General features: G+C 40.1%; 1 protein-coding gene and 1 long non-coding RNA gene across 4 annotated transcripts; one reads left to right on the forward strand and one right to left on the reverse strand.

Annotated features, from left to right (window-relative positions):
• Positions 1–5,468: 5,468 nt before the first annotated feature.
• Positions 5,469–23,811, reverse strand: SLC46A3 (solute carrier family 46 member 3). Of its 3 annotated transcripts, none has more exons than XM_036747009.1 (7): positions 23,070–23,811; positions 22,387–22,570; positions 21,692–21,905; positions 16,256–17,126; positions 14,954–15,037; positions 9,054–9,210; positions 5,469–6,376 (listed from the first exon to the last, which is right to left on the reverse strand). In XM_036747009.1, the coding sequence occupies exons 3-7, from the start codon at positions 21,881–21,883 to the stop codon at positions 6,292–6,294; spliced, it is 1,389 nt and encodes a 462-aa protein (XP_036602904.1). In that variant the 5' UTR covers positions 21,884–21,905; positions 22,387–22,570; positions 23,070–23,811; the 3' UTR covers positions 5,469–6,291. The 3 variants fall into 3 exon arrangements, with proteins under 3 accessions (XP_036602904.1, XP_036602905.1, XP_036602906.1); XM_036747010.1 differs by lacking the exon at positions 23,070–23,811 and adding an exon at positions 22,638–22,798 and having other exon boundaries at positions 5,797–6,376; XM_036747011.1 differs by lacking the exons at positions 21,692–21,905; positions 22,387–22,570; positions 23,070–23,811 and adding an exon at positions 20,786–21,664 and having other exon boundaries at positions 5,797–6,376.
• Positions 23,590–24,380, forward strand: LOC118839539. The gene is made up of 2 exons (XR_005009627.1): positions 23,590–23,700; positions 24,057–24,380. It is a non-coding gene; the product is annotated as an uncharacterized LOC118839539 (long non-coding RNA).

The following is a 24,380-nucleotide window of genomic DNA, read 5'->3' on the forward strand; positions in this document are numbered from 1 at the left end:
CGTCAATATTCATTAGGGAAATTGGTCTATAATTTTCTTTCTCTGTTCTGACTCTACCTGGTTTGGGTATTAGTACCATATTTGTGTCATAAAACGAATTTGGTAGGACTCCTTCTTCACCTATTTTCCAAAATAGTCTACAAAGTATAGGAATTAGTTGTTCTTTAAATGTTTGATAGAATTCACATGTAAAACCATCTGGCCCTGGAGATTTTTTCCTAGGGAGTTCATTGATGGCATGCTCAGTTTCTTTTTCTGAGATGGGGTTCTTTAGAAATTTTACTTCCTTTTCTGTTAACCTGGGCAGTTTATGTTTTTGTAAATATTCATCCATATCTCTAAGGTTGTCAAATTTATGGGCATACAATTGGGCAAAATAATTCCTAATTATTGTTTTGATTTCCTCTTCATTAGAGGTGAACTCACCCTTTTCATTTTTGATACAGGTAATTTGATTTTCTTCTTTCTTTTTTTTAATCAAATTGACCAAAGGTTTATCAATTTTGTTGTTTTTTTTTTTTTCATAAAACCAGCTCTTTGTTTTATTTATTAATTCAATAGTTTTCTTGGTTTCAGTTTTATTAATCTCTCCTTTGATTTTCAGTATTTCTAATTTGGTATTTAATTGGGGATTTTCAGTTTGTTCTTTTTCTAGCTTTTTGAGTTGTATGCCCAAATCATTGATCTCCTTTTTCCCTATTTTATTCATGTAAGCATTTAGAGATATGAAACTTCCCCTAAGAACTGCTTTTGCTGCATCCTGTAAGTTTTGGTATGTTGTCTCATTATTGTCATTCTCTTGAATGAAGTTATTAATTGTTTCTCTGATTTGTTCTTTGGCCCACTCATTCTTTAGAATTAGATTATTTAGTTTCCAATTAATTTTTAGCTTATTTTTCCATGGTTCTTTGTTACAAATAATTTTTATTGCATCATGATCTGAAAAGTATACTTTGACTACTTCTGCTTTTCTGCACTGGATTGTGAGGTTTTTATGCCCTAGTACATGGTCAGTTTTGAGTATGTGCCATGTACTGCTGAGAAAAACTATATTCCTTTTTATCCCCATTTAGTTTTCTCCAGAGGTCTATCGTATCTGCGTTTTCTAAAATTCTGTTTGCTTCCTTAACTTCTTTCTTATTTATTTTGAGGTTAGATTTATCCAGTTCAGAAAGAGGAAGGTTGAGGTCTCCCAAAATTATAGTTTTGCTATCTATTTCTTCCTGTAACTCCCTTAACCTCTCCTCTAAGAATTTGCATGCCATACCACTTGGTGCATAAATGTTAAACAATGATATTGCTTCATTGTTTATGGTGCCTTTTAGCAGGATGTAGTGACCTTCCTTATCTCTTTTACTTAAATCTATCTTTACTTTTGCTTTGTCTGAGATTAGGATTGCTACACCTGCCTTTTTGACTTTAGCTGAAGCACAATATATTATACTCCAGCCTTTTACCTTTACCCTGTGTGTATCCCCCTGTTTCAAATGTGTTTCTTGTAAACAGCATATTGTAGGATTATGGTTTTTAATCCATTCTGCTATCTGCTTCCGTTTTATGGAAGAGTTCATCCCAGTCACATTCACAGTTATGATTTCTATCTGTGTCTTTTTCTCCATCCTATTTCCCCCTGTTTATGCTTTTATTTCTCCCTTTCCCCTTCCACTCCTCAACAAAGTTTTGCTTTTGACTGCTGCCTTCCTCAGTTTACCCTCTCTCTATTCCCCTCCCTTGTCTTACCGTTTCCCACTTGCTACTTCTCCCCTCCCTTCTGACCATCCCCCTCCCTTTTTTCCCCCTTTCCTCCCTTTTTTCCCTCCTACTGCCTGTAGGACAAGTTAGATTTCTATACTTATCAGGGTATGTTATTCCTTTCTTGAACCAGATCAGATGACAGTAAAGATCAAATACTGCTCTTCTTCCTCCCTTCTTTCCCTCTATTGAAATGTGTTTTTGTGCCTTTTCATTTGGTGTAATTTACCCTTTTCTACTAGCTCCTTACCTCTTCTCTCAAAGCCCTCCCTTTACATCTCTTAATTATGTTTTTTATCCTTATAGCAGTTTATGCAGACATTCACAGTCTATGTGTATCCCTTTCAATTGTCATAATAGCTGTAGTATTCTCAAGATTGACATATATATGTATACATATAAAACATACATAAAACAATATAATTCTATATATAGATGCAAATAATTTGCCCTTATTGATTAATAAGGTTTGTGGGGGCTTTTCCCCTGTTTGCCTTTTTATGTCTCTCTTGAGTTTTGTATTTGGAGATCAAATTTTCCATTGAGTTCTGGCCTTTTCATCAGGAAGGTCTGGAATTCCCTTCTTTTGTTGAATGTCCATCTCCTTCTCTGAAAAATTATGCTTAATTTTGCTGGATGGTTGATCCTTGGTTGTAGTGCCAGCTCCTTTGCCCTTCGGAATATCATATTCCTATTTCTCCTGTCTTTTAATGTGGAGGTTGAAAGATCCTGCATGATCCTGACTGTAGTTCCATGATATTTGAATTGTTTCTTTTTGGCTGCTTGCAGTATTTTCTCCTTGACATTGCAATTCTGAAATTTGGCTATAATATTTCTTGGTGTTTTCAGTTTGGGATCTCTTTCAGTGGGTGATCGGTGAATTCTTTCAATGACTATTTTGCCCTCTGGTTCTAGGACCTCTGGGCAGTTATCTTTGATAATTTCCTTGAAGATACCATCAAGGCTCTTTTTTCATTATGGATTTCCGGTAGACCAATAACTCTTAAATTGTCTCTCCTGGATCTATTTTCCAGGTCAGTTGTTTTCCCAGTGAGATATTTCACATTTTTTTTCCTATTTTTTCATTCTTTGCATTTTGGTTTTGCTAGTTCTTGATGTCTCACAGAGTCACTAGCTTCCACTTGCTCAACTCTAATTTTTAATGAGTTACTGTCTTCATTTTGCTTTTGAGTCTCCTTTTCCAGTTGGTTGATTTTACCTCTCAGGGTGTCATTTTCTCTATTTAGATTCTGAATCTCCATAGCCATTTCACCAATCTTATTCTTTAGGGACTTGATTTCGTCAGTGGATTTTTTTTTCCATTTTTTCCTTTTTTTTTTTTTCCATTTTTTCTTTTACCTCCCTAATTTGGTTTTTAAAATCCTCCTTTAGCTCTTCCAGTAATGCTTTTTGGGCTTGAGACCAGTTCACACTACCTTTTGGGGTATAAGATGTGGGTATAGTGTCATTGCTGTCCTCTTCCAAATTGGTATTTTGATCATGCCTGTGTCCATAAAAAGAATCAATGGTTCTTGGTTTTTTTTGTGTTCTTCATGTTGGTTAGCCTTTTCCTGGCTTTACAATAAATTTCTGCTTTTGGGACTCAGGGCTCTCTGTCCCAGCTTTCTTATTCTGGGGATTGTGAGTCTAGTTGTTGGCTTCATGAATTATAGCCTTCAGTTTTCTGAGGTGTGGGGGAGGGGGTCTGGCTGCCTGAAATCTCCTCTTCCCCCGGGGTTGCTGTCCAGCACTGTTGCTCTTCAGCAATGGTCTCAGCTCTTTGCTGTTTGAGCTGATGTCTGGCACTTCCCCTGGGGGAGCAAGAGTATGTCTGGGCTCCTGGTGTTGACCCCTGCTGGCTCTGCCCCTCTGGGACTCAGGTACTCCTACTACTAGGCCACTGAAGCCCCACTTCTGTCTCCTCTATTCCAGCATTCTTTTTTTCTGAGGAATTCTCTGGGTTAGGAGGGGAGGGATTAGGGCCATTTACCTCGCCATTATGTCTCCCGGAAGTTCAAGAAGCCAAATTTCATACCTGTGGGCTGCAAGCCTCAGGAGTTGATGTCTCACACCAGTGGTGTTGCGCTGCCTCTTGTCGCTTCCACAGACTGCCGTCCTGTGTTGGGAAGCCTGGGGATCTCCGCTGGTTTCGGGCACCCGGATTTTTCCCAGCCTGTCTCCCATGTGAGTTTCCTGGCCGGCCACTTCTGCTTTGGTGCCATCTGGAGCAGCTCCGCACACCAAGCGCTCTCCTAGACCACAGATTCGTTCCTTCGGCCTTTCAGATTCTCCTGGCTAGGAAATTTGCCCCACTCAGACTGCTCACAGTTTCTAACTCTCTCAAATCTGCTCAGATTCACTTTTTTATAGGAATCTGACAGAACTTGTGAGAGAGCTCCGGTAAGATGCTGTTTTCTTGCATCCATCTTGGCTCTGCCTTGATGTAGGCCCTTTGACTTTGTTGACTTCTTCTGGCTGTATGTTTTGGTCTTCCTTGTAACCAAAGAAAGATTCCAAAGTCTGAGTCTGAATCTGAGTCCGTTTTCACTGCCTGGCTATGTTCCCAACCAACTACTTGACCTTTGAGTTTTTCATCAGGGTATGACTGTTTGTAGAGTAGAGGGTACTTTGTTCCAAGCTTGAGGGGATACTCTGTTGTTTTCAGAGCTATTTCTCACAGCAAGCTTTGCCACACCAGCACTCCTCCTCCCCCAAGAACCACCAACCTGGACCTGACTCAGCTCTTAAGCAGGCTCTGCACTCCTGCTCTGATCCACCACTTAATTCCTCCCACCAGGTGGGCCTGGGGCCAGAAGCAAATGCAGCTGTAGTTCTATAGCTGCACCACCTCTGCTGCCCCCAGGGCGGTGGCTGAACCCTGCAGCTTTTCCCACTAACCATCTCTGTTGTCTTTGGTGTTTGTGGGTTGAGAAGTCTGGTAACTGCCACAGTGCACTGATTCAGGGTGCTAGGGCCTGTTCTGCCTGGCAGCTCCCTGTCTGGCACAGCCCACACTGAGCTCTGCTCCGCTCCACTCCCAGCTCCGTGCACGATAGACCTTACCCAGCGATCATCCAGGCTGTCCTGGGCTGGAGCCCTGCTTCCCTCTGCTATTTCATGGGTTCTACAGTTCTAGAATTTGTTCAGAGCCATTTTTGATAGGTGTTTGGAGGGATCTAGGGGGAGCTCATGCAAGTCCCTGCTTTCCAACTGCCCTCTTGGCTCCACCCCCTGTGGATGACACTTTCTCAGACCTTGGATTAGTAGTGGAGGTACTCTTGTTTGGCCATTTTAATCACCTGAGACGCTTTCTTGTGAGGTCACATCAAAACTGTTCCAAAGGCATCAAAACCTCAATCTCTCATGATCTTAAGGGTGGGACTCCAAATGCAGTTCATTGCATTTGCTCAGTCACTGAGCAGCAATGGATAAAATTTTTACAGAGTTCAAAAATAGACAAATGATTTCTAAAACAAGACAGTAATTATGTTGAATTCATTAAGAAACTTGCCAATATTTTAACATTTTTTAACCTTTCGAATTCGTAGCATTTACGTTTCTGACATTTAACGCTTAAAAATAGCACTTATACTTTTGGGGCATCCTCTATTTCAATATTAAGTGTTTACTCTGGTCTTTGTTTATACAGTTAAAATTATAGGGATTATTTAGTGTGAAAATCTTACAGAAAAGAGTAACATATAGTCATACAAAAGTTGCTTCACATTGTTTTTTAATTTATTAATTTTTCAAAAGATTTTAAAAATTGATTTTATAAGCCTACATTCTCATATTCAAACCATCACTATGTACAAAATTAGGAATGCCAGAAATTTTTTAAAAAAATTATAGTGCTCTCAGACAGCTTGTCTTTTGGAGGTTCATAATTTTGGCCATAACCAGATTTGGGTTAGCCATAACACAATGATAGCCAATTTTAGGGGTGATTCTATTCCAAATTGTGGTAACTGCCACTAGAGACAATTCAATAAACATTTGTTAAGCACTTATTAAGTGCAATGCATCATACCAGGTACAAAGTGCTGCTATGTCATATTTATTATTATTTTATTATTTCCATTAGTTATTCATCGAAACATCCTTGAGAAGTAGGTCAGTATTGCCTCAGAAGCTACACAGATGAAAAGCCCCAAGGTACAAAAGATGGCATGTATTTTGTTCAGGAGGTAAACATTGATATCACAGGATTGGAGTTCCCAGATCCCGAGTTTCAGTGGCTTCCCTGGCTCCTTACGTTTTATGTCCCTTTTTAAGCATCAAAAAGAAAAAGGGAAGCAGCTCATTGAAAAATTCTATTTCTGTATCGGTATTAATGTGTCATTGTAAGCATCTCTCTAATAGCATCCTTTAAAAGTTAGTGCAAAAAGAAAATACGGTCCCTGATTGGTAGGGGTTTATTTCCAAGTTAGCAGTGAGTTAGTTAACAGTGTGGTAGAGAACCATGTGCTCCATCACTTCATTTAGCATAGAGGTAGAGTATATGAAGATGCTCATGAATAGGTGAAAAATCACAATGGTTCAATTGACTATGTTGTCTTCCCTGGATTCTTCTTGTATAAGGAGCGCACGGTCTTCTTCTTCCCACCTAGTACACATTATAACACTGCAAAAAAAAAAGAATTTATAAATAGATAATGAATAAAATGTTTTCAAACAGATAAAGCAGTTTACCGAGTATATCAGTAATTTGCATTCCATCTAACCTAGCTAACAGTCTTAGCCAATTGTGCAGTATAGAGGCATGCACAGTGTCATTTTGAATAAAATGCAGTTCACAGTCTTGGAGGAAAGTGAAAGAAGGTTCCTGTATGAAATAAGAGGGAGGGAACAAAGGTAGTGGAGTGGATAAAATACAGGACTTGGAGTTAGGAAGGTCTAGATTCAAATCCCACCCCATTGGATGACTTAATATCCCGATGAGCCTGGGGTGGTTGGGCCTGACTTCTAAGATCCTTTCAAGCTCCAAATCTAAAATCCTGTGTCCCATGCTCCTCTGTTTCTTTACCTGCCTCCTTATAGCCTCAGTAGGAAACCACAGCATGGAGGAAGAACAAGAGAACTGTGGTTTGACAGAAGAGCTGGTTCAGCTTTATCTTCCATCTGAGACTAGGTGTCTGACACTTCTGAGACAGTTTGAAGCCACTTGTTTGACTCTGTTGTCAGCAGCCAGAGGGGCTGGTAATATTCCTATTTTAATAAGCACATTTTAGCTTTGTAGGGATCACAAGATTTCAGGAAACCTTTTCAAACTCATCTTACGTAAGACTCTACATGGGCAGTTGATACAGATGGCTTCTATATATCTCATATATTTAAAGATTTTCAACATAATATGGAAATGTTTTGCATGACTGCACATGTAGAATCTATATCAAATTGCTTGTCTTCTCAATAGGGGGAGAAGAGGAAGGGAGAGAATTCGGAACTCAAAATTTTCAAAAACAAGTGTTAAAAAATTTTGTTTACATGTAATTGAGAAAAAATAAAAAATGTAAAAAAATGTAATTGGGAAATGTTTAACAAAATAAAAATACAGTATATCAGAAAAAGAATACAGATTTTCAATAAGAATTCTTTTTAATGAAATTGAAGAGAACATTAATTTTTATTAAACCGATGTAATATCTCAGTTGGGTGGCTAGGTGGCACACTGGATAGAGTGCTGGATCAGGTCAGAAAGACCTGAGTTCAAATCTAGCTTCAGACACTAGCTGTGTGACCCTGGGCAAGTCACTTAACTCTGCCTCAGTTTCCTCATCTCTAAAATGAGATGAAGAAGAAAATGTCAAACCACTCCAGTATCTTTGCCAAGAAAACACCAAATAGGTTTAGGAAGAGTCAGACATGACTGAAACAACTAAACAACATCTCAATAATCAAGATGTCAGGAGCACAGACTTTTTGTTTGCATACATCTGATAAACCAGAAGACAAGCATTTTGCCTGCCCACCCTCCTCCCCCCCCCAACAACCATGGCACCTCAGTACTTCGGGAAAAGGAAACAAAGTCCTGGAACATGATTCATACTGTTGCCCTGCCCCATGTACATGTCCACTATATTATCCACCATTTCCAATGGAGCAAAGAGAGATAGCTGAGTGTCTAGTTCAATTCCCTGAATACAGAATGACAAATATACGTACATATATACACATATGTGTATATACACACTCACATATATACATAATATATATATATATATATATATATATATATATAAAATACATATCTATAAATCTACATATATCTATGCTTATAGAACTGATTTGCTAGGTCCATGGTATAGTGATGTTATTACATCTGTTTTAAACTATATTGAATAGCAATAATACTATAGATAGTTCCTCCTTTTCTAGCTGTCAATGACCCAGATGACATGATTTGGAGTATCTGGAAAACAAAAGGAAATGTGAATCTATGTTCATTCTTCTGATCTTAATTCTTCAACACTTTCTCATAATGTTGGATTTATGAATACATGTCATAGCAGATAAGGCAGTGGATCTGGAGTCTTCAAATCTCACCTCCAACACTTACTAGCTGTGTGACCATGGGTGAGTCCCTTAACTGCTTTGTACTTCAGTTTCCTCATGTGTAAGTTGAGGGGGTTGGATTCAAGGGTCTTCCAGCTCTAAATCCATGAATTCCTTTCTTTTTATATTCAGATACAAAGGTAGGGTCACAAATGAATCCACTAGCACTTGAATGAAAACTCAGGTCTCCTGACAGCCTGCCCAGTGAACTATCTGGTTTTTATAAATTTAGTCAATTATCCAGGCAGAATTCAGGCTTAGGTGATATTATCTGAAAGAATTTATTTTCCATGAAATCAGTATCCTTCTGAATATCAGAATGTCCAAATTCAAAGTAAAATTCCAACCTCCTTATTTCACAGATGAGAAATTGAAGATTTGTCGAAGGCTGAACAGGTATTAAAGTGCCTTCCTGTGGTTTTAAAATATATTTCTATCCTCATGTGCTAATCAAATAATTTTTACTATATTTAAGGAGATAATAGTTAAAACACCTTTGTTTTCCCCTATTAATCACTATTTTTTCTTTGTGCTATTATCTATGACCATCTATGTTTTAATCTTTCCTCTTCCACTCAGATTATTGACAAATTTTATTAAGGCTAAACATTCTTGAGAAGAGTACATTATAATGTGCAATTTGTGCAAATTGCCTAAGTTAACTGGTAGGCTAGGTCAAAAGACTTTCACATTCTTATGCTGACTTTCATATACTTAAGTTAAACGATTTTTATATATTGACATACCATAGACTGATTCCTGGGATTAATAAGAGACCAGCTGAGAACATAAAAGTGAATCCTGAAAACCAAGCAACAGTGGCTGAATAAATGCCATTGAAGGTAGAAACTGCAATAACTCCAACCAGCGTCTCTAAGAAAGCAATACACGCAAACAAGGTACCTGGGGGAAAAACAAATGATTGAATTGGGGTGAAATTGTTCAGAAAGGGATCAGAAACTATCTGGTCCCATTACCTGCTGAATGCCTTGATTTTAGAACCTTTTAGATCAGGTTTCCCACCCCTGCTTTAGGTCATCAAAGTCTCATGAATATGATACTATGATACTAAAGTAGGGTTTCAAGGCAGGTTTATCTTTGTAAGCCACATATGCATGATTAGTTATTAAAATAACCAAAATAAGTCATAAATTTTGGTAATAACTTTTTAGTTTGAACAACTGTTCTGAAAAATTATAAAATAAGTGGTTTATTTTTCTTTGCTCACTCAGCCCTAGCCGAGATCTTTATCCATATCCCCTGCCCCCACCCTTCAAGCTCCCATCCTGAATCCCATTTCTACCAAGAATTAAATGATAAAGCTAATGTGTGTGTCTATTAAAATATTATTCCATCGGTAACCAGTAAAATTCTAGTGGCCCGAAAAGGAGATTTCCCCTCCCGAGGTGTCTAATGTAAGGATTAAGTGTCTAGAAAGGAAAACAAAAAAACAGACAAAAGTGAACAAAATCTGCCAGTGAAGCTATCACATTTGGATCCTAACTTCCCAATATTTTCAGCTTGCTGCAATGAGGAAGTAGAACCGGCATTAAATAAAACAAAGATAGACACTAGACCAAGTAGGTACAGAGAAGTCCATGATGAAGGCACCACAGTTATAAAAAACACTAAGTGATCAAGTCGAGTGCATGCCAAGTCGGATGGTGCATACCAAAGGGCTGTAAATAGTTTCAGACCTTGTTACCCTTCCCCCATAAAAGGCAATTGAGAAAATAAAAGATATGTCTACTTTCCTATCTCTACAAACATTTATTAATCTACTCATGCATTAAGCGAGTTCTTGAAGATAAGGCTAAGAAATGGACTTTCTCAAATGATATTCTACAGCAGACCACATCTTTACAGTCACACAATTGGCTGAAAGGTATAGAGAATACAACAGCCTCCTGGGCTTTTGTTAGTTGACTATTCTAAAAGAATAAAGCATTCGTTATAGGTTCTTCCCCAACATTCATTTGCTTGGTTACAGTAAGCAAGGCATAAAATAGGGAGACATCTGCTTGCCAAAGGTACTTGTAATGCTCATGAATTAAATCCAGTGCAAATTATACCATCTCTATAGATGGTGGGGCCCTCCAGATGATCCCATTGTGGCCAAGATTGTACTGATTACTTAATGCCCCAGAACATTGCTGAGCCTACTAAGTGAAATCCATACTAACTCAAAAGGAGCTTAGCCTTTACTTACGTGGGAAAAAAATTAGTCAATGAAAAATGCCTATTGTCTAATGTGCAGTTATAATGGCAAACCCATGAACTCACCCACCAATGCCTTGGACAGACGTTATGGATGAACAACCAACTAGACCCAAAAATGAACAGAAGATGGAAAACAGGTGGAAATGCCTTTAGGAAATTGTACAGTGTTTTTAATGACCCTCCAAATTCTAGTAGAGCTGCAAATTATGGGACACAACAGTTCTCCAAAGAATAAACTGAAGGGCATATTGGTTCTAAGTAGGCTACAACATGTTACCAACAAAGAGTAGAACAAAGAGAGAAAGCATTTGGCTTTTATTCAAAGACTGGGTCTCCCTATCTCATACTGGCTGGTTACAATGACTATTCACAGGCTCATCCCAGGACAGCTGACCTGGGCTGGTTTGCCTCTCTTTAGGCAACCCTGGTGGTCCCCACTCCTGTGGGCTCATCATATTAATGTTGAACTTTGTTTAGACACTTGATTGGCTTAACCTGCTATAGCTCAGAACTGCTAAGCTCAACTGACCCACCAGCCTTAGCTTCCCCTAGCTGGGCTGACATTTTAAAGGAGGTCATCAGGGACATGTATGACCAGAAAAGAAGATGAGCCAGTCATGGATGGAGAACCAGGGATAAGCAATAGAAAGCTCAAGTACTCCACTGGCATCTCACACAATGTCAAAAGAACTAGAAGCCCCCTAGCATGACGGGTGGGGCTCTGTGGTAGATTTATGGGGGAAGAGTTACACAACAGAAAGTGTGGATAGGTAGCATTCTGTATCACTGAAGGAAGCACCCACATCAGTGATAGAGCACTAGGTGGTAAAGTGGATAGAACATCCAGGCTGGAGTCAGGGTTGGGTTCAAATATGGTATCAGATACTTTCTAGCTGTATAAGCCTGGGCAAGTCACTTAACCTCTGTTTACCTCAGTTTTCTCATCTATAAAATGGGGATAATAACACCTACCCCCCGCCAGGATTGTCATGACGCTCACATGAGATAGTAATTGTTAAGCACTTAGTGCCTAGCACACGGTCAGCTCTATATAGATGTTAGCTGTTATAACAGTTATTATTAGTAATGAGGTCACAGATCCCTCAAAATAGCAGACAGGTTCTTCCAGGGCAGAAAGGCTTAGAACATAGTCCCAGGGACAGAGTGAGCCTGTGTCCAAAAGATAAGCCTAAATGTGAAGAGGCTCATCACCAGCCCATGAAACAAAGGGAAAAAAATCCAAATAATTTGGCATGCAGTAAAGTCTGATTTCTTGGTAACCCCATTTGGGGTTTTCTTGGAAAAGATAATAGAGTGGTTTGCCATTTCTTTCTCCAGAGCTTTTACAGATAAGGAAAATGAGGCAAACAGGATTAAATGACTTGCCTAGGGTCACACAGCAAGTAAGTATATGAGGCCAGATTTGAACTCAGGAAGATAAGTCTTCCTGAGTCTAGGTTCAGCACTCTCTTCACTGTGCCACCTAGCTGCCCTTGTAGTAAAAGTTGATGCTGAATTGATTTTGATTGCTGTATTAGGTCATTCCCAAAATAAATCTATTTCATAATGCCACATTTCATAAGGCATTGGAAAAAAAATCTCTCAGATGCCAAGCTATTCTAATATCCTATATAGTGCCAAATAAACAAATTAGTTTAAAATAAAAATTTAAAAAGTTTTCCTGACTTCTTTTTTCTTCACTCTAGGAAGTCAAATCAAATTAACAAAGGTTTTTTAAGACCTTAGTATGTGCCTGGGGAAAATACTGCTACAGTACATCCCAATTCTCCTGTTAAAAGCTGACAATTTCCCCCTAAACTGTCAGAGCACTGTTAAAATGGTAGGGGAAGGTGGGGTCATCTCATGACTGTCTCAGGAGCTCTTCTCTTTTCTCTCTCTGCTATCTGGCTTGGTGATCTTATCAGCTCCCACGAGTTCTTGCCTCCAAAGTACTAGTCTGGTATTGCCAACCGCTTAAAGGGAATTTCAAAATGGTTGTCCCAGAGCCATCTTAAACTTAACACATACAAAACAGAATTCATCTTTCTCCTGAAACCTTCCCCTCTTCTAAATTTCCCTATTACTCCTGAAGCTGTCACCCTACTCCCAGTCACTCAGGTTCACAATATCACTGTCATCCATGAAAAGGATGTATCTTGTCTGTACCTAGTTACACACATGTTTTCTTCCCCATTAGAATGTGATCCCTTTGAGGGCAAAGACAACTTTTGTCTTTCTTTGTATCCCAGTACTTAGCACAGTACCTGGCATATAGTAGGCACTTAATAAATGCTTGTTGACCAACTGCATAAACAAAACTGGAACAGATACATGTTGATTATTGGTGGGAGAAGACAAAAGCCTTTTTAAGTCATTCAACATCTCATAAAATGTGGGTTAACCCCTGTTTACCAATGGCTTTTACATGGCGTCCAAGTTATCTATGCCTGACAAGGTAGATTTAAAGAACTATAAGAAACAGAATAAGAACCTTTCTTTATTATGTCTGGATTGTTTTTGTATCTCTCTCTCTCTCTCTCTCTCTCTCTCACACACACACACACACACACACACACACTCACACACACAGATATATTTCAAGCAAATTGGCAATAAAGTTAAATTCCATATTTAAGAGGTAGCTAGATAGTTCAGTGGTTAGAATGCTGGACCTGGAGTCAGGATGACCTGAGTTCAAATTTGCTCAGACACTTAGTAGCTATGTGACCCCTGGGCAAGTCACTTAACCTCTGTTTGCCTTAATCCCCTGGAGAAGGAAATGGCAAACCACTCTAGTATCTCTACAAAGAAAATCCCATGGACAATATAGTCCATGGGGTCATGAAGAGTTGGACACAACTGAACAACAACATATGTTTCCTGTGGCTTCCATTTTTAAATGAGAGATTTATTCTACTGAGGTCCTATGAATGCATCATTCATTGCACCTACTTGGTAAAGTGACATATAGCAAGAACACTGGATTTGGAGGGAGGATGACCTGCTTGGGATCAACCCTTCCTTCTGACATGTTAGCTGTGTAACCAGGGGGCAAATCACCGATCCTCTCTGAGACTTAGTTTCTTGATCTGTAAAATGTGGACAATAATACCTATAGTACCTAACCCACAGGGTTTGCATTAGATAATGTAAATACATGAACTGGCAAACCTTTAACTGCTATGTAAATGTCATGTGCAGCTAGATGGCACAGTAGATAGAAAGCCAGGACTGGAGTCAGGACGACCTGAGTTCAAATTTGCTCAGACACTTAGTAGCTGTGTGACCTTGGGCAAGTCACTTAACTCTGTTTGCCTCAGTTTCCTCATCGGTAAATGAGCTGGAGAGGGAAGCAGCAAACAACTCTAGTATCTTTGCCAAGAAAACCCCAAATGGGGTCACGAAGAGTCAGACACAACTGAAATGACTGAAGAACAAAAATGTCAGGTATTATTTCTCTATGCAATTCAAAAACCCAGTTAGCATATACCTATGGATACTGATTCTAGGATATATAGGGTCACACAATCAGTTCTTCCTAACTCCAGGCCATGTTCCATCAAGCTGTCTCTATAAGCAGCTATAAGGATTTAAAGAAATTAAAAGATTTTTTTTAAGTTTACCACCCAGAACAAGTTGACAGCAGAGATTATGATAGAATTTTGCTAGATTATTCACAAAACCTTATCAATACTTTCTTTTAAACCAGACTGATAATTTAATCAATTCATAGAGCTCCCTCCACTCCTGTAGGTCAGTACCATCCACCTTAGAGAGTTGCTTGGGGGTACTAAGAAGTGATTTGTCCACTGGGTGTCAAGGGCAGGGCATGAATACAGATTTTTCCTAACTCAAAGCCAAGTTCCTATCCACTATATCATACTGTTTATCGTGTGTGTGTGTGTGTATACATATATGTATATATGTATACATATACATATATAATTGAAGTTAAATATATCCGCTGTAAATTTTAAACACCAGCCCAGTAACTGAGATACAGCGGATTGACTTCTATAGGTGATGGAGAGCTGGTCTTAGAGTCACAAAGATCTGGGTTCAAGTGTCCCCTCAGACACATGCGATCTTTAGGGCTCTGGACAAATCACTGAGTACCCCACAAACTGTAGGACAGTTGAGGAACTGCTGTGGTAGAGGCAGTTTTTTTCACAGAGAGCTGTCTAAACCAGTGAAATTACAGGTCTATCCCTTCCCTCCTCGTCCTTCCACAACGGATACTCTCAGGCTTCTCCCTAATACAGTTTCCCATTTGATTAGAATGTAGTTTGGTTAAAAAAAAATCAAATAAAAACCTAAAAGCTGTAGGGCACAACGAGGAAGTATAAATTGATCATTCGTTATCTGCAATCCCAGATCTCTTGGCAGTAAGAACAATCTGTCTCTTTCTTTCACATATCAAACTCACCTTGTTCAGTAGAGGAAACCACTTTTGATAACATGGACCGAAGAACAGACAAGGGCATGAAGGTAAAGAGGAAAGGGATCCTGACTGGGAGGAAAAATCATCAAAAGTCATTTATTTATTAAGGAAACAGATCAATGTTTAACTAAATAACAAACCAAACCAAACTCTTATTCCCTTCCCCTTCCAAAAGCATCTCATTCTCCAGACCTTCTTAAGGTCTGAATCAACTTAGCCAATTGTAAATCTCTGGTGAAAAATTAAAAACAAACTTCCCTCTCCCACCCTGCCAACCACACCGTATGGTTTATTTCAGAGCTGTTATTCCATTGAAGTCAGTGTATACCTTAAGCTTAAGAATCAATCAGCAAGCATCTATTAAGAACCTACCATGTGCCCAGCATTATGCTTGTTAGTCTGGTTTGAAAAAAAAAAATATGTCTTACAGCCACTTGTTACTTACATGTTAAAATAAACAATCTGGTCCAATCCCCATTGGACAGATGAAGAAGCTGAGGATCAGGGAAGCTAGGGAACTTACCCAAGGTCATACAGATAATAAGCAGCAGAAAAAGCTGTGATTTGAATGTAGGGCTACTGACTCTAAATCTTGGGCTCTTTCTATTGTACCAGGCTGCTTTCTAATCATTAATAGTTTAAGCATTAGCTATGATATGTACAAATACTGGTGCAACCATATACTTGTCCTTACGTACAGTGATTCAAGAAAATTTAAAATACAGTTTTTTCAAATCAGAAGAAAATGTATAGGGCTGGCACATAGTAGGTACTTACATATTTGTTAATTAATTGATTTTTAGGCGTACGGCATATACTAGTTTAGTTTTGGAATAGAAATTTTGGAACAAACTCTTATTGGCATGGATTGATCTACAAGAATTGTTTTATTTAAATATATACTACTAGTTCCAAAACAAGCATTCTTGAAAGCTTGAGGCCTGAATGTAAATCAAGATTAGTGCATATATTTAAATTTCTTCAGTTAATCCTCTTTCAGTTGTTCAACTGATAATAAATTGAGTCTAATCTTTTCTTTCTTAAATTTTGGGTTAGGGTAAGCCTTTCTCAGCTAATAAATTCATTCATCAATCTACTGGTAATTTGCCTTGTTATTTGTTGAACTTTGATTTTATTTAAAGATAATTGGCCTCTCCTCTTGAGTTTTGATTCCCAGCAACCATTGGCATTTTAAATCCCATCCTTACTATACAGATATTGGGCATCTTATAATTAAAGTTTTCCTTTTTAGTATGGTTGCATCAAAGGGCTGAGTTTTGAACTCACCTAACAACATCATTAGTGTTGTTTTGGCAAAAGCAGCCAATGCCATTCCTCCAGTCGTGGTAAAAATTCCAATGAAGACGATATAAACATCTTTAAGACAGTAAGAAAAAATCCATATCCCTAGAAAACTGGTCAAGAAAGATATGCTTGCTAAAGATGAGCCATATCCTATGAATACTTCATTCCAACAGAGAGGCGAATTCAGCTCGTAAAGGATAAATATAGGAGATGAACCAATTACTACAAAGAAATAAGTAATCATTGTAAAAAGCAGCAAACAGAGCAAAGTCCTTTGTTTGCCAGGAACATTTTTAAAAAGCATATAAGCTCTCAAAAATAATTTTTTAAAGTTTTTACTCCATGACATGGAAGAATCCCATGATGAAGATACACTAATTGGGTCCTCAAGAAAAAATACAATATATATCAAGTTAATGGCTAGAGCCAATGAAGTAATAAAATATGACCATACAAAACCAAGTTCTTTGATGAAGTAGCCAGAAGACAATCCCGTTAATCCAGTAACAAGTCCAATTATTAAGTCAATGATGGCTATCCGTATAGTTTTCTGCTTCTCTTCTTTACATTGGTCAATTATGTAAGCAAAGCATCCTCCCAAAAAGGTTGTTGAATTGCCACAAAATGCGCTAATTAAGGTGGATGCTATCAGAAGTTGGATAGGCAAGCCCAAATATGCGAGCAAACAAAGACAAATACTATTTGCAAGAGCCCCTATAGAAGACAAAATCAGAGGCCCTTTGCGTCCTTTTTGATCACTGCTGGACAAAAGAATGAAGGTAACCACAATGCCAGGAATCAATCCACTCAAGTCCATCTGAAGACTAAAAAGAGAGGCTTTTTTTTGAACTTCCTACAAAGATGAAAAAAAAAAGAAATCAATAAAACTATGTAATCAATCAATATTATTGGTATACTTTAAAACTTAAAGGATCCAGAATTTCATCCCCTTGGACTAATGCAAATGACAACCTCTTAGCTGATAATCTGTTGGATTTCTATGGCCAAAAAACTCATCATCTGGTGGTCAACTCCTGATGATGAGCCTTTCTGAATCTGGTGAGTCTGGGCCTCAGATGGCAGACACAGGGTCCGTATTTGAACCCTTTCCAACATGGTAGGCCCTTGGTCAAAAAAGCAATCAGTCAAAAGCATTTATTAATTGCTTACTGTGTGCCAGGTACTATGCTAAGTTCAGGGAATGCAAAGAAAGTAAAAAAAAAAAACAACTCATCAAGGTCCTTGCCTTCAAGGAGCTTCCATTCTATAAGGAGAGATAATATATACAAATAACTAGGTACATGCAAGATATGTAAAGAGTAGTTGGAAAGTAATCTCTGAGGGGAAGGCACTAGTAGTGGGGTAAGAGAGTAGAGGGCCAGGAAAAGTTTCCTGTAGAAAGTGGAATTTGAACTGTTTTGAAGGAAGCCAGAAAAATCAGGAGGTACAAGAGAGGAGGAAAAGTATTATAGGCATGGGAGACATAATTCATGTACACCACCACAGCTCCTAAAAATCCATGGTTCCATCCATGACACAGTGAGGTGTCAGATGAGTATTTTTAGTGGAGAAACCTTAACACAAGACAATAAAATATATATTGAGAGCTTTAGAAAGGATAAAATCAGCATATCTTCCTTGAGATTGAACTTAAATGGAGGTTAGAAAAACCTTTACCCACAAATTAGCTTCAATCTCTGACTTAACTGATATGAGTTAAATATAGAAGTGGTTTGAGTTTTTTTTGTTTTGTCCAGACTTACAATTATTTTGGTATAGGGAACTCCCTTGTACATCAACAGCTGTTGTGCATGGCTTTGAGAGTGACTTGCCCAAGGTCCTATAGCCAGGATGTCTCAGAGTAGGGACTCTGAATCCAAGTGTCCTTGACTCTGAGGCAGGCTATCTACTACACAAAAATGCTTCTCTGAAGGAGGTAATGTGCCTATAATTGTGGAAATACCACTTAGCTTTGAAAGTTTTTTATGGTGATATGAAAAATGTAAATATGCTAAAGAAGGCCCCTACTCAGTGTACATGGGTATGTATGTGTGTATGTATATGTTTATCAGTTTAAGGAAACATGCAGATTTGGGGGGACAAGCAAAGATGGGAAAGGTAAATAGAACAAAAACAGAGACATACAGAGACCTAGAGGCAGAAGGAGAAAGATCAAGAGGCCTAGGGACAGAGAAGAAGGCTGAGATTTAGAAGAGAAGGGAGAAGGACAGACACATTTAAGACAGACACATTGACAGACAGGGAGAGGACACACACACAGAGAAATAAAGAACAGTTTAAAAAGATGTTTTTGCCAGTCTTCCCAAATACTGGTAACAAAAACATTATTAAGGGGGAAAAATTCAAAGTCTCTCAGGTATATGTCAGCCTCAACTGAAAGCCCTACACTAGTTAACTGGGACTATGCAGAATAATTTCCAAGCTAGTAAGGATCTTCAAAATTGAATGACAAAGTAGGCAGCAGTTGCTTCTAAGGTAGCAAAAGTCAGCTTTATCCTTCTGTCAGCAGGTCTTTCTGCAGGTTAATAAGGCAACTGCCAGCAATCTACATACCTGTGCTAGGTAAATAGAGTAGGCCTAATTAAGAGAGGTTTCTTATCTTATCAGTCTTCCATGAATAAGCACCTAGAGAAAAGCCTGCTTGTATGAGGGCTTGGGGGTTTTGCTTTTGCTTTTGTTTGTTTGTTTGTTTTTTTTCATTACTGAAACTAATGGAGTAGGAAGGGGATAAAGGCAGAATGTAGTGTGACAAGTCTAAGTGGGATAAAATACTAATAGCTGTACTTTTCAGTACAGTGTTGGAAGAAAGAGAGAAAGAAGGAAGAAAAAAAAGAGAAAGAAAAAGAAGACATTTATATAACCTTCATTGTGCCAAGAGCTTTAAAATTGTTATCGCATTTGATCCTCACAACAACCCTGGGAGGTAAGTTTGGTTATTATCTCATTTTACAAGGCATACAGAGGTTAAGTGATTTGTCCTGGATCACACAGCTAGGCCAGATTTGAACAAGGTTCTTCCACCGTGCCGCCTAGCCAGATCCAAATACCACTATATCTAAAACAGTAAGCCACATATCCAGAAATGCCAAGGGCTTCCTGAATAATTTTTTTATTACTTTATGCTCTGCTTTCCTCATTTTAATGGAGAAATGGAAGATTTTGTATTTCTTTATGGAAAAAAACCCCAAGTTAAGCTGTTTTATATTTATATGGCTCATACTACCTTTGTTATCCTGTGGGTCAACAGCTCTTAATTTATACGTATGTGTGTGTGTGTGTGTGTGTGTGTGTGTGTGTGTATGTGTATGCCATTTTCCCAGTCTTGATTGCCATCTCCATATAGATGACTCCCAGATCTATATATCCAACTCTCATTTATCTCCTGAGCTGAAACTCCAAATTTCCCACTGCCTGTTGGACACCTGCCTTGGAAGACCCAGGAGCATCCCAAAATAGAACTCATATTTCCCCTTACACTCAAAGTCATTCCTTTTCCTAACTTCTCTATGGCTATTGTTTCTGTATGCTCATAGAATCATATAAGCCCCAGCTTAAAATAAGGTTCCAGTAAAGACTGTAAAGAAAAACATTACACAGAGAAACTGAATACTTTTGGGAAGACATCTCCCTGCCCCAACAGAATGTGAGCTCCTTGAGAGCAGGGGCTATATTTCATCTTTGTCCTTGTATCCCTAGCACTTAGCACAAGGCCTGATACACATATACAGTAGGCATTTAATAAATGCTTGTTGATTAACCGATTGAGTTGTTGTTGTTGAGTCCATCACCATCCTTCCAGTTACTCAGACTCAAATCCTAGGAATGATCCTTGACTTTTCACTCTACTTCTCTCTTCCCCTCCATCTATTCAGGTACCAAGTCTTGCCAATTTTATCTCCACATCTCTTTCCAGTCATTTTTCAGATGTGTCCAATTTTTTTGTGGCCTCGTTTGGGGTTTTCTTGGCAAAGATACTGCAATGGTTTGCCACTTCCTTCTCCAGCTTATTTTATAGATGAGAAAACTGAGCCAAACAGGTTGAAGTGACTTGCCCAGGGTCACACAGTTAGTGACTACCTAGGGCCGGGTTCAACTCAACTCAACTCAAGAAAATGATTCTTCCTGACTCCAGGCCCGACAGTCTATCCACTGTGCCACTCAGCTGTATCTACCCCTTCACCTCCCAAAGCCATGCCCTCTCATCTGGACTGTTACAATCATCTTCTCATTAGTCTCGTCTTTCCTAACTCCAGTCCCTCCCCAACACAACTGCCTAGCGCACTGCCTGACACATAGTAGGGACTCAACCAAAGCTTGCTGAATAAAACTGAGGTGTCATCTAATATACTAGCAAACATTACTGTAGCTTTCTCTATAAGCCAGCCTGTTATTCACAAACTTTAAATATAAAGTTCCCATCTAGGATTCTATGCAGACAACATTCAGGAAACAATCCAAACAGCTGATGTCAAAATAATCACAATAACTCACATTTACGTAGAGCTTCAAGGTTTCACAGTATGTTTCACTTGCATTGTTGCATTTGTGCAACCCTGGGATGTAGGTGTCATTACTATCTTCATTTTACATATGAGGAAACTAATGATCAGAGAAAGGCTAGGTGACAGAATTAGAGATTTAAAGCTGGAGGGAACCTTTTACATTGTCTAGCCCAACTTCCTCAATTTACAAATGAAAAAAGAAGGGACCAGAAAAATGAAGTGATAGAAATGAAGGTCCCAGGGGAGGTGGTAAGTAGTAGAGTCTGAATTCAAACCCAGGGCCTCTGGAGCAAAAACCAGGTCTCTTTCTTTTGTACCAACTTGATTAGGGTAACCCAGCTGTCATGTGTCTGAGACAGGATCTGAAAGCAGGCCTTCCTGAGTCTGAGTCGAACACAAATGTCAACTATTAAATGAATGTTCCTTTTTTACAGCGAATCTCACCCTTATCTATATGCCCTAGAAGAATGTATTGGATACCAACTGTGGGCACACAGGAAGTGCTACCCATGATTTCCCTACTCTTTGAAATTCTTCCATTGAGCCATTTCTGAAACGTATTTGAAGAATCATTGAGGCCTAGGACGTAGCCATTATATATTTAGACAATGGCCTAGGAGTTCTGCTAACTGCCATATTTCCCTCTCCCTGCTTTGTTTCCAGATTATGCAATGCTATCAGGTTTAGATGGGAGACTGATTTCTGGAATATAATATTATATCAAAATAGCTCATGTATAGAACCAACACCCTGTTTTGAACTTCTGGTCTCCACTTCCCCAAATGTTTGTTGATAATGGAGAGTATGTAGTTAAATTTTCTCATTCATTACATGTTAATTTACAATTACAGGTGATTTTCATCATTACCTTTTATTCCATCTTTTTATTTCTTACCTTTTGGATTTCATAAATTGGGTTGCTTTTATTTGCTTCACATTCAGAGATATTGCTATTATCTATATAGCTATAGTTGCTTGTTTCCTTCCATATCCTCTGATAAATGTATTGTGTGGTCAGTGGACTAATCAAAGACAAAGCAAATGCACTAAGGAAAATGGAAGGTTCTATGAACAAAATCTTCTTCATGATGAAGGTCTGGTTTAGTTCTCTGAAAAAACAAAAAAGAAAACCAGTAATCAAATGCATCTCAGTATCATAGTATACTTTTTAAAAAAGCAAATGTGAAGTTGAAGTTTTGTGAAGCAAAGAGGAAAAATTAAGGAGATCTCCGGAAGTTTACACTTGACCATAGGAGAAGTTATTTCGCCTAGGAGCAGGAGTCTCAGTAAATTGGAGTATTTCTGATTCTCTATTTTTAAGAGGAGGTATCTGAACTAAAACTTAGAAACAACCTTTACTAAATTACATCACTAGCTCTGGCCACCCATCATGTCTTTTTTTAATTCTTTTAATTTAATTTCAGTTAATTAATTCACCTACTGGTTTTCATTGCGCAAATTAGCAGGGCCCTTCAGAGTATTGCCTAATCAAACATATTTATCTTGGCATATTTACCATTCCCTCACACAAAGGGCTGTTTTTACAAGACAATACATAGGAAAAACTAAAAGAGGATTGTGGAGACTCACCTTAAGCTCAGATCTTCCTGTTGGTCATGCAGGGCAGGAGTATGGGAGTGTTAGGGTCCCAGTTTATCCTTGGCTCTCAGTACTGCTGCTTCCCCGTGCTCTCATGGCCACTCCTCTGGGAGCAAGAAGACTCACCTGTCCCTCGAGATAAGGCCGGCTGTGATCACGTCTTTGTCCTGGGCAACTAGAGAAAGAGAAAGAGGAAAAGGAGGAGCAGCAGGAGGAGGAGGAATACGATGCCATTGCCCAACCTGAAGCGGCCAGTCTGTGTGGCCAGATTTACATCCCTGATGCAGCCAGTCTGTGTGGCCAGGTCTACCCCCCTCAAGTGGCCAGTCTGTGTGGCCAGGTCTACCCCCCTGAAGTGGCCAGTCTGTGCGGCCAGGTTTACACCCCTGATGCAGCCAGTCTGTGTGGCCAGGTGTACCCCCCTGAAGCGGCCAGTCTGTGCGTCCAGGTTTACACCCCTGATGGAGCCAGTCTGTGCGTCCAGGTCTACCCCCCTGAAGTGGCCAGTCTGTGTGGCCAGGTTTACACCCCTGATGGAGCCAGTCTGTGTGGCCAGGTGTACCCCCCTGAAGCGGCCAGTCTGTGCGTCCAGGTCTACCCCCCTGAAGCGGCCAGTCTGTGCGGCCAGGTTTACACCCCTGATGGAGCCAGTCTGTGCGTCCAGGTCTACCCACCTGAAGCGGCCAGTCTGTGTGGCCAGGTCCACACTGCCAGAGTGAAATTAGCAAGGGCTCCACCTGAGTCCGCTAGGCCAATCTAGGACCCTCAGGGCCACTCTTGAGACGCACAGACGAACCGAACGCCACTAGGACGCGCACCGTTTATAAGGAAGGGGTGGTGATGGTATGAGCTGGATGGTCTGATTACTCAGCCCCAGCCCAGAGTCTTCCTTGCAGTGTAGACCCAGCACATATAGCTGTGCCCGAACGGGAGACGCAGATCCAGGAGCCTTCTGAAGCCGCTGTCCAGGTGAGGTCGGCTCCCTCGCCCCTCACCTAAAGTGGGCTCCCTCCCTCCCCTCTTGGGACTCCCCACCCCTCTGCTCCTTTCACTTCCTTCTTCGTGGGGGACCGACAGCCGCTCCGCTGTCACTCATTCCAGCCCATCGCACCCGAACCGGGCAGAGCCTTCCCTCGCCCCCTTCCGCCTTCTCGCACAGGACGGTGACAAAGACAGTGACGTCCGCCCCCCGGCTCTGCCCAATCGGAGCCTCGGCCGCCTCCCGCCGGCGCCCCGCCCGAAGACAAGAGAGCTCGGGAGAGGGGCAGCCCCACGCGCCCTGGGACAGCGAGCGCCGCGGGGAAGGTAGGGAGCGTGGGGGGTGGCTGGAAGCAAACCCGAGGCCCGTAGCGTCCTCCAAGACTTTGTTGCCCTCTTTCTGCGCCCGAGCCCATCACGGGGACCCGCGGTCTGCCCGATCCCAGCCATTGGTCTGGGCCGATGTCATTCACTCTCCAGGCCCCGCCCCTCTGTCAAGTTGCGTGCCTGTGTTTGTTTGTGCTGTCTGAGAGGTTTTCAGTGGAGGGAGGGCGGAGGTGGATTACATCGCTCTAATTCTAGCGTCACGAGTTGTGAACCTTCACCGCACCCTAGAATGGTGCTGTCTTGTAGAGTGCAATCTGTGGGTCACTTTCTTTCTTTCTTTTTTTTTTTTACTGAAGCAATTCCCGGTCCTAAATATTTGCTTCAGCACCAGACACTTTAATCACATGAGATGACTCAGCGAAGTCAACCGCCAGGTCGACCTAAAGCGGTCTCAGCCTATTTCAGAAAATACAAAAGAGAAAATTGGCCGGCCCCTCAGAAGCGTTTAAATTCTGGGACAGCTTCCAACGTTTTCTGTGCAGCTGTGGTGGAGGCGCAACCTGTTCTGCCTGTCCACATCTCTAGATAAACTGCTCAATGGGTCTGCCCCTAGGCCGGTGCCAACAGTCAACCCAGATAAACACATTCTCATTAAAACATGAAAGCTAAAAATAGGAAAA

Source organism: Trichosurus vulpecula, chromosome 2 (genome assembly GCF_011100635.1).
Source record: "Trichosurus vulpecula isolate mTriVul1 chromosome 2, mTriVul1.pri, whole genome shotgun sequence".
Lineage (NCBI taxonomy): Eukaryota > Metazoa > Chordata > Mammalia > Diprotodontia > Phalangeridae > Trichosurus > Trichosurus vulpecula.

Coding starts and splice junctions, on each gene's coding strand:
- SLC46A3 (XM_036747009.1), bottom strand. CDS start 21,883: ATGAAGAAGATTTTGTTCATAGAACCTTCCATTTTCCTTAGTGCATTT. Junction 17,127..21,691: donor CAATTTATGAAATCCAAAAG/GTAAGAAATAAA, acceptor TCATCTTTGTAG/GAAGTTCAAAAAAAAGCCTC. Junction 6,377..9,053: donor ATCCCAGGAATCAGTCTATG/GTATGTCAATAT, acceptor TTTTTTTTGCAG/TGTTATAATGTGTACTAGGT.